Below are 9,109 nucleotides of genomic sequence, written 5' to 3'. Positions count from 1 at the left end.
AGTGTCGTCCCCTCCCTTCCCCCCCCCTACCCCCCCACACACACACACTCCTCCTCTGCCGTGTGAAGGGCGCCAAGGGGACCCCTTGCGGCAAAGCCGTTGACGAGCGTGATGGTACTGCAAAAAGAAGGAAAAAAAACGGCTGAAAGGGAGGAAGAAAGGCGCTTTTTGTGTGCTTGTGCTTGTGCTTGTTCTGCTGCTTTTTAAGCAATGAAAAGTAATAGTGTACTTGTTACTGTTTTCATGCTTCGTTCTATCTCCCCTTCACTTCTTTCGTGGTGTCTTTGCTTGATGGCGTTTGTGTGGACAAGGCGTACTGCTTATTTTTTGCTGCGTTTTTTTTCCCCCCATGCATTGCTGATGTATCTTTCGTCCTTCTCACCTCTTTGTGCAGTCTCTCTGTGCAGGATTCATTTACTTTTGTTTTTACATCTTTTACTACGTGTACATGCTACTCTGCATGCCGGCAGTGCTTGCCGCCTTTATCTGTGTGTTTTTCTCCGGCAGCACCCCCCCCCCCTCCCCCACACACACACATGTGTCTATGTACATACATGCCGATCACGCCCTTTTTTTCTCTTTTTCTCTCCAGGCGTGGGTGACCGGTTGTTTGCATTCCCCTTCTCTTTCCTTGACGGTTGTGCTTTCATGCATTCATTTCTGTCCCTGCCTCACGCAGTGGTTGGGTGGACGTGTCCATCGCCCATGCATCTGTTTTTGCCTCCTGCTGTGTCGCCGTGCCGTGTCGTGCCGGACAACGCAATTTTTGCCGGAAACTGTTCGGCAGAACGCCCCGGGCCTGTGGGAAGTGAAGGGGGATGGTTCGTAACTAGGTGCGTCTCGTGATGGGTGTGGAGTGAGCCGACATCAGAGAAGCGGCCTGCGCCACGCTTACGTGCTGCAAATAAACTGCGGTGAGCAGAAGTGACGGGGTGGGAGGCGGGCTTGGATGCTAACCCACAATACCCCCAAAAGGTAAAGAAAAAAAACGAAAAAGAAAAGAGAGAGAAGGAGAGAGAAGGCGACAGGAACATCGTTTATTATTTCTTTTTGCATTGGACTGATGGTTTTTTTTAGTATATATTTTTTTCCTGTTTGTCATTTCTCTCTCCCTCCCTCTCTCCTGCGTTGGAGATGGCGGTGCGGTTTTCTTGTTTTGCGACACCTGACCGTACACGGCTTACCTCATCGCATTGAAGAGAGTGTCGCATGCTTCGTTGTTGCTGTTTTCTCTGCGTGTGTTTGTCGGCGGCTTTTTTTTTCTTTCTGTGCGTTTGCTTGTGTGTGTGTCTGTGCGAATCCGCCTCCGGCGGTGGCGTGGAGGTCCCTGAAATGTGTCGCTGCTCCCCCACACCACGCCCACCACCCGTGCTTGAGTGTAACTCTGCTGCCTGTGCTGTTTACGTTGTTTGCCTACCTCGGCAACTGATATATGCATGCATATGTGCGCGTGTGTGAGAAAGAAATATATATATGTATAGATGTATAGCGAGGGGGGCAGAAGAAGGTGGAGTGAGGGCGGTGCTTGTCATTCATGGCAGCACGCGAGAGGACACGCACCGGCAGCACGGGTATGGGCGTTGGTGCCACCCCCGCGTTTTCTGCGGCTGCCAAGTTGGGCTGCAGCCGCGCCGCTGTAGAGGGCATGAAGAAGGCCGCTGGTGCTGCCGTTTCGGTGTTACGATTTACTGCTTTGCCCGTCGGCATCGGTTTCTTCAGTGACTGCTGATCCGGTTTGCCTGCGGCGCCGTCTGGGAGCGTGTGTGAGGGGGGCCGCGGCCAGGTAGAGTTCAGTGGGTGGGCGTGTGGTTTTTTTTTCTTGTCCTATTTCTTTCCTTATGACATTATTATTATTATTTTCAAAGACATCGCGTTGGACGGCAGCCAGTGTGGTCCCTTTTTTTTTTTCTTTTGTTGTTGTTGCTTTTCTTGCTGTTTTGCCGTCTTGTTGTGTTTTGTCCTTTTCCTTCGTTTCGCCCCAACCCGCCATCACTAACGCCCTCCTCGCAGGGGTGTCCGGTGGTCGCGGGGCCCTAAACATTTCCGTCCCTTGCGTTTCCAACGGGATCCTGATTATCGTAGCATATGATGTATGAATGCATGTGTTTGTCGGCGCATGCGTGTGAGAGAGAATCTTCTTTGAGGTGGCGGGTGCACAGTTGAACCAACATCGCGCCTCTTCACTGCTGTGCTCTATCTCTCTCTCTCTCCTTTGTGTGCAGGGATAGGGGACAAGCCCTCAGCCAGGCGTATAGAAAAACAGATATATATATATATATATATATATTTGTTGTTTGGTGATTTGTGTTGGTGCTTCCTCGCAGCGGCTCTGGGGCGGGGGAATGAGCGCGACGCATGCGGCACTAGACGACCTCGGCAAGTCTGTGCGTTTAGCACGACTGTACGCGACGGAGTCCAACTACGACGTTGCCGTGGCCTTTTACACTGGACTGGGGAAGGACCTCGAGACGTATGCGGAGTGCACTGGCAGTTCCGAGGAGCGGGCCGGCTGGTCGCTGCTGCGGGAGAAGATTGCGGAGGAGTGCTCACTGGTGCGCTCCTTGCAGGAGGAGCTGAAGGCGCTTGTGAACCCGGCCGATGCGGTGCGGCTCGACCGCGCTCAAAGGGAGGAAGATGGCACCCACACGTCGCAGCAGTTATCGTCTCCGCGGTCACTTCCAACACGTGATGCGGCCCCTGTGCGTGCGGCAACCACGCGCCCTGCTCCTCCCACCGCAAAGTGTGAGAAGGCGGTATCTCTCACCTCCTTCTCTCCGCCGGTCCCGCGGTGTTTAGCAGATGCTCCTGGGGCGAGGAATGAGGCGCTGTATGGCGACAAGGATCGCTTTGGCCCGGTTGAGGGCCCCATTGTTAGAAAGCAAAGGGCAGCTGGGGTGCAACGCGCACCTCTTCGCCACAGTCCGCCAAGGAACCGAGGCCAATTTCACTCGGGAAGCAGCACCTCCAACGCATCCCCTCCTCCGCTGAATCGCCAGGCGGCCAAGGCCAAGGTGGTGACGCGACGCGTAGGGAGAGTGAACGAGGGTGGGGCTAAAGGGCATGGTCTGCGGGCCTCTGTTCCACGCTTTCCGCCACGCACCGGAGAAGAGGAATTGGTTTCCCTAATTGAGTCTGACATGCATGTTGGACCCATAAACGTGTCGTGGGACGATATAGCCGGCTTGGAGGAGGCGAAGGGGTTACTTGAAGAGGCCGTTGTGTATCCTGTACTTATGCCAGATTACTTCCAGGGCATTCGCCGTCCATGGAAGGGGGTTCTCTTGTATGGCCCACCTGGAACCGGAAAAACAATGCTTGCCAAGGCCGTTGCGTCTGAGTGTAATACCACGTTTTTTAACATTTCCCCGGCCACACTAACGAGCAAGTGGCGTGGGGACAGCGAAAAGCTTATTCGGGTTCTCTTCGAGATGGCGCGGCACTACTCTCCAAGTACGATTTTTATTGACGAGATAGACTCGCTGTGCGGCCAGCGTGGGGACAACAGTGAGCATGAGGCCTCGCGTCGTGCGAAGGGAACGTTGCTGGCGCAAATGGACGGCGTCGGCGTTGACCCTGGGAAGATAGTCATGGTACTAGGGGCCACCAATCATCCCTGGACCATTGATGAGGCGATGCGTCGGCGCCTGGAGAAGCGCATCTACATTCCTCTTCCCAACTTTGACGATCGCATGGAGTTATTTCGGATCAACACCAAGTCCCTTAGTCTGTCCCCCGACGTTGACTTTGTGCACCTCTCCAAGCTGCTGCAGGGGCGCCACTACAGCTGCGCCGACATCACCAATTTGGTGCGGGACGCAGCCATGATGACAATGCGGCGTCTGATGGAGGAGATGGACAAGTCCGAGCTTAAGCGACGGGCGGCGGAGATAAGCAAACTCGTGTCGGAGAAGCCCATTACGATGCAGGATTTCCTGGGGGCGGTGAAGAACGTCCCCAGCAGCATCAACGTTGAGCAAATCAAGAAGTTTGAGTCGTGGAAGAAGGAGTTTGAGACAAATCCGTAGAGTGCTGGGCATGGGGGAGGGGGGAACCGCACCCAGGGCTTCTGGGCGCGCCGCGCACAACCTGGCGCGGAAGGCGAGCAAGCCAACACCAAGAATAACGGCAAGAGCGAGAGTAATACTAGCATGAAAGAAAAAAAATAACAATGACGAGGAACAGTTATTAGAAGTGGCATTTAGAAGGATGCCGTGAAAGTTGTTTGCTTGTTTGTTCTTCTTTTTTTTGTGTGTGTTTCTTTTTTTTTTTATTGTTTGCTTGTTATTTTCCATGTATACGTGTGTAGTTGCCTGCGCATTGGCCGTGCCGTGCTCCTCCCGCTTCGTGTGATATTCCCTGCCGGTCTCGTTGCTCCTCAGTGCCGCGCCCCCTGTTGCGCGGGAGCCCGTGCGACGCCGCTGTCGTCGTCGTCGTCGTCGTCGTCGTCATCGTCCAAAACAACGCAGTTGTGTGGGCACACGCCGATGAAGCAGACATACCACCCACACCTTTTTTTTTCCTGCGCTTACGCCCAAAAAGGAAGGGGAAGAAGAGGGGAGTAGCAACAGCGGCACTGAATGTCGGACTCCCGCGGCGCAGGGCGGCCGGAGGACGATGGAAAAGAAAATCGCAAGCGGAGGCAGAGAAGTGAGCCGGCCTGCGGGGGCTCGAGCGGGTGGCAAATTGCCTCCAACAGTCGCTGCCTCGCGTGCGGGCGACTTGGGTCCATGTGCGACTGCAAAAAAACTAGGCTTGACCCCCAACTCAAGCGGCGGAAGCTCGACAGCATGCTCCTGCACACGCCGTACGTTCGCTGCAAGCAGCTTAGAGCACTAGACGAGCTTTCGCGGGAGGAGTCAAAGTACCGTCGTCGTCTGGTGGATCGCTGGGGCGATGGGGTGGAGTCGATGAGGCACGCGGCCTTCACGCACCGCCGCACTCTTCTTCTGCTGCTGCAAGAGACGGCGAGCCGTGAGGCGTTGCTGGCGGCGGAGCGCAAGGCACGGTCAGAGAGGATGGCCGCTGGGGATCTTCACATTGTCTTGTTCGCCATCGCCGGCCACGAGCGCGAGGAAAGAGGGCAGTTGTGTGCCGCGGCGCAAAGGGAGGCGCAGGTGCTACTGGCGTGGCATGGCGCAATGTTTTACCTTCTCAGTTTGCAAAGCCGCGAGGCGGCGTTTCGTGACGCTCTCGTGAACCACGAGGCGGCGGCGCATGCGGCGCTCAGGAGCCACAACTTTGATCTCTTAAACCGCATGGACGCCGACGCGAAGGAGCGTCGCGCCCTCTACGAAGCATTCTGGGAACGGCGTGAGCAGCTCGCGGCGGAGTGGCGGGGAGACGTGGAGGTCCTTCAGAGCGCTATTGCGACGGATCAGCGCCGGCTTGCGTGGATGATGCAAGGAAGAGGTGAGGTATGCGAGTTGTGTGAGCGACAGAAGGCCGAGCTTGGCGCGGAGGAGGAAGAAAGCAGACTGCGTCTGTGCGCGCTTGCACGAGAAGAGCTCCACGCCGTGCTGACGCAGGTGCGAGTACGTGAAGCGCAGCGCGGCGCCTTTGCGCAAGAAGAAGCCGGCGCTCGCGATGCCATCCTGCAGGACGAGGTGGCTGCCTGCAATGCGTTGTGGTTGTTCTTTAGGGACGGCGCCAAGGAGGCTCTGGAGGTGGAGCAGTTAAAGTACGAGCAACGCGGGGCGGCGCTTCGCGCGGCCATTCACCACTTAAGGAGCCTCGCCGAGGAGGAGGCCGCTGTCTTCGCCTCACTCAACGCACAGGAGCGTCGCGAGAGGGACCTGCGCCAGCAGTGGAGTTTGGAAAAGAAGCAGCAGCGCAATGAACTGGAGGAGGTGGCCTTCCACCACCTGCGGTTAGTGGCGGAGGAAGAGGGCGCGGCGCGACACGCAGCCCTGACTGCGATGCGAGAGGCAGAGGTGGGAGTTGCGGCGTGGCTTCAACACAAGTCACGCATGCTGCGGGAGCTTGCGGATACGGCGCTCGGCCAAAAGGGGGAAATACGTCTGCAGGAGCATGAGCATCGTTTTGCGCTGGTGTCACGCAAGGCGGAGCAAGAAGACGCCGTGCGTCGCTGGATTGAGCAGAAGGAGTTCGTGCGACAGTCCCTCATAGCAGAGGAGACGACGCACCGCATTCACACGGTAGAAGCAGAGCACGCTGCCAGAGAAGAACTCAGCTGGCGCTTTGACACATGGCGGGACGCCTGCCAAACTATCATGCATGAACGAATTGAGAAGCAGAAGGCATTTCAGCAGAAGGCGCTGCAGGTGTTGCGTGATATTTTGGAGGAGGAAGCCAAGGCTGTGACTCTCATGAGGCGACTTTTTGAGGATGACAGGGAAAGGGCCACCCACGAAGAAAACCACCGGCGGATGCTTGAGATGTGGAATGCTGAAACAGAGTGCCGTACGTACGTTCTCCAGCAGGAGGTGCGCCACCGTGAGAGCATTGCTACACAGATGCATCTCCAGGAGAGCTTTTTTACACGAGAGGCACAGGAGCTGCTCAAGGCACGCATTTGTGAGGTTGTGGCGATCGAAGAAAGTCAGCGTACTGTGCTTCTGCGTCTTTGCTCAGAGGCCACAGAGCAGCTCTACTTCGACTCTCGACAATCCTGGGAGGAGGCAGAGCGGGCTGAGAAGGAGCGTGTGCTTGCGGAGCTGCTTGAGCGCGAGGCGGCTCTGCTAGAGGACGCACGCCTGTATCGTGAAGACGAGCCACTCCTCTTTTCCAACGTGGAGACGCCATCGCAGGAGCTGCGCCAGTCGACTGCGGCGGCACCGACGGAGGACCCCTGGAGCGCGCAGCGGGAGCTCCTCCTCGCCGAGCTCGGCGGGCAAAAGGAGGACGTCGTCTCCCTCCCCTCCGCGGCCGTGAGTTTTTTGGCCAGCGTCGTCGACGCCGTCGCCAGGCGGGAGTCGTCTCTCACGGAGGCGCTGCATCAGGCGGAGCTGGCGCTCAAGGAGGCCAAGCAGAAGTTGGTCAACCAAAGGCAACAGCTCTCCGACGCAAAGGAGCGATGGGAGGAGTCAAGGGAAAAAATGGACCGTGATGCCGCTGAGCACGAAACACGTGTGGCGATGCACCGCGACACGCGGCAGAGGGACGAGGCGCAGTTAGAGCGGGAACGTGCAAGGCTCCGAGCCAAGACAGAGGAGCTGCGCAAGATGCAGAACGGCATCTCGCGCATGCGAGAGAGCATTCACAATCAATACCGGAAACGGTAGCCCGCGGAGGAAGAAGAAGAAACACGCCCAGTGTGATAGAAATAGAAAAACAACTGCCACCGGAAAAAGGGGGAATTGCTTGCACTCTGGGGCAATACCCCTGGGATGGGATGGGATGGGATGGGTGAAGGGCGCTTCGGTGCAGTTTGTATTTGCACTATTCCCAGCCTCACAGTGGTGATTACACGGTGGTGCACATTCTTCTCTTTGTGAGTGTTTCTGATGATTGAAATAGATTTTATTTTTGTCTTTTTTGTTTTTCTTTTTCGGGAGGGAAGGGGAGTTTCTTTAGATCCACGTCACTTCAATCTCTATTATTGTTGTTGTTATTATCTTCATTTGTGTGTGTTGTGTCCGGTCGTATGCCCGTCCCATGCGGTATTGCGGGGATCTTCCCGTGGCGGCGCTCTGCTGCGGACCCGCTCACTGTTGCGCCGCTTCTTCTTGTTTGGTCTCATCCTTCGTAGAGTGGTGGGCGCGCGTGCGTGTGTGTGTGTGTGTGTGTGCTGTGGAGGTTCAATTTGCCTATTTTCTTTGGGGGGCAGTGCTGCTGGCCAGTTATGGGCATTTGTGCCGTGGACGAGGAGGTCAGGAAGCGGAGCGCCGGCGAATTTGACGAGCTCCTCTCTTGACGGATGCCCCAGAGGAAAACGAGGTGCATCTGGAAGAGCAGATTGCTGTGCCGGTTTCCGCGCGCGCAAACGCCAAGCATGGGGACCTGCTATTGGAGCTCCCCCGCGGGGACGACCAGCTGCAAAAGCTTACAGCGGAGATGGAGGCTTGTGGCTCGGCAAAAGTGGAGATAGATTTGAATATTTTGCGTAGAGAGAACACCCCTTTTCTCTCTACACAGTTCATACTTGGGGGTTCTGATTTTGCCACATTATATATATATATATATTTCATATCGTTAAGAACCCTGACACAATGGAATGGGGGTGGGGAGTGCCACCCGCATGAAAGTTTGCCCCGCCGCATTTGCCCAATGAACTCCCGCTGCAGGCGCACATTTCATCTCCGCGCCGCCGTTCCCACTATCTTGCTGCTCTCGCTGTTACTCGTGGGTGTCACGGGGGGCTTGCGAGGAGAACGCCGGGGCAGAAGAGGTCTCTGTGGTAATGGGCGAGTTTCTCCTCATTGGCCTTGCGGCTTCTTTTGAGGCAGTCGCTCCTGTTCTTGCTGCTGATTCGCTCCATTGGGCCCCGGTGGGCCGTGCTCCGGGGAGACGAATGTCGGACAGTCACGCGTGAAAGAAACACATGACGCCGCGCAGAGGCAATAAAATGTTAATGGCATGGAATTGCGCAACGGGAGAATGGGGAGTCCAAAAATGAGAAAAGAGGGGAGTGAGGCTCCTGTGTGGCGTTCGAAGCCCTAAAGGAAGTGACTCTGTTCGCGGTCTATCAAGGAGCGAGGGGACGGACCCACTCATGTGCTGTGGTTCCACTTATGGGTGGTAAAGTGTCAGCGCTTGAAATCCTCTGTTGTCGCCGTTGTTGTTTTTTTTCCTACCTCATGGTTTGTGGCCACTTTGCTCCAAATCGGCTTGAAAGAAAGTGGTAACTCCGAAAACAAAAACAAAAAATTGCTTTTACTAGTTTACTACACCGTTATCAAGAAGCAAATGTCAAGGAAATTCTCACTGGTCGTTCTTGGGGCCACAGGCTACACTGGGAAACTGGTCTGTGAGTACCTTGCACGGCTTGGCCCGGGCAAAGTGGGACCCTGGGCGATTGCGGGCCGCAGTAAAGAGAAGCTGGATGCACTAAAGAAGGAGCTTGGCCTGGACGTCGCCGTGCTTTCTGCGGACATTGCCAGCCCCAGCTCCCTTGACAAGGTCTGCGCCGGCACCACCGTGCTCATTTCGT

At 56.0% G+C, this 9,109-nt stretch overlaps 2 protein-coding genes across 2 annotated transcripts, besides 12 other annotated features; both read left to right on the top strand.

Annotated features, from left to right (window-relative positions):
- Positions 1-7: 7 nt before the first annotated feature.
- Positions 8-36: a sequence feature (G-rich).
- A 135-nt stretch (positions 37-171) lies between these two features.
- Positions 172-202: a microsatellite.
- Positions 203-970: 768 nt separating this feature from the next.
- Positions 971-1,010: a microsatellite.
- Positions 1,011-1,897: 887 nt separating this feature from the next.
- Positions 1,898-1,959: a microsatellite.
- Positions 1,960-1,975: a sequence feature (A-rich).
- Positions 1,976-2,176: 201 nt separating this feature from the next.
- Positions 2,177-2,210: a sequence feature (GA-rich).
- Positions 2,211-2,250: 40 nt separating this feature from the next.
- Positions 2,251-2,287: a microsatellite.
- Positions 2,288-2,342: 55 nt separating this feature from the next.
- On the top strand, positions 2,343-4,025 carry Tco025E_00921 (putative katanin, putative,serine peptidase, Clan SJ, family S16; the record flags this gene model as incomplete). The annotated part of the gene is made up of 1 exon (XM_029367860.1): positions 2,343-4,025. The coding sequence occupies one exon, from the start codon at positions 2,343-2,345 to the stop codon at positions 4,023-4,025; it is 1,683 nt and encodes a 560-aa protein (XP_029232045.1).
- A 193-nt stretch (positions 4,026-4,218) lies between these two features.
- Positions 4,219-4,288: a sequence feature (A-rich).
- A 132-nt stretch (positions 4,289-4,420) lies between these two features.
- Positions 4,421-4,453: a microsatellite.
- A 124-nt stretch (positions 4,454-4,577) lies between these two features.
- On the top strand, positions 4,578-7,241 carry Tco025E_00920 (uncharacterized protein; the record flags this gene model as incomplete). The annotated part of the gene is made up of 1 exon (XM_029367859.1): positions 4,578-7,241. The coding sequence occupies one exon, from the start codon at positions 4,578-4,580 to the stop codon at positions 7,239-7,241; it is 2,664 nt and encodes an 887-aa protein (XP_029232044.1).
- A 236-nt stretch (positions 7,242-7,477) lies between these two features.
- Positions 7,478-7,508: a sequence feature (A-rich).
- Positions 7,509-7,709: 201 nt separating this feature from the next.
- Positions 7,710-7,752: a microsatellite.
- A 373-nt stretch (positions 7,753-8,125) lies between these two features.
- Positions 8,126-8,149: a microsatellite.
- Between the last annotated feature and the right edge of the window lie 960 nt (positions 8,150-9,109).

This window comes from Trypanosoma conorhini, assembly GCF_003719485.1.
Source record: "Trypanosoma conorhini strain 025E chromosome Unknown Tco_14.4_contig_00026, whole genome shotgun sequence".
Lineage (NCBI taxonomy): Eukaryota > Euglenozoa > Kinetoplastea > Trypanosomatida > Trypanosomatidae > Trypanosoma > Trypanosoma conorhini.
Note: the sequence above shows the minus strand (reverse complement) of the source record. Positions and strands in the feature narration are given on the sequence as shown.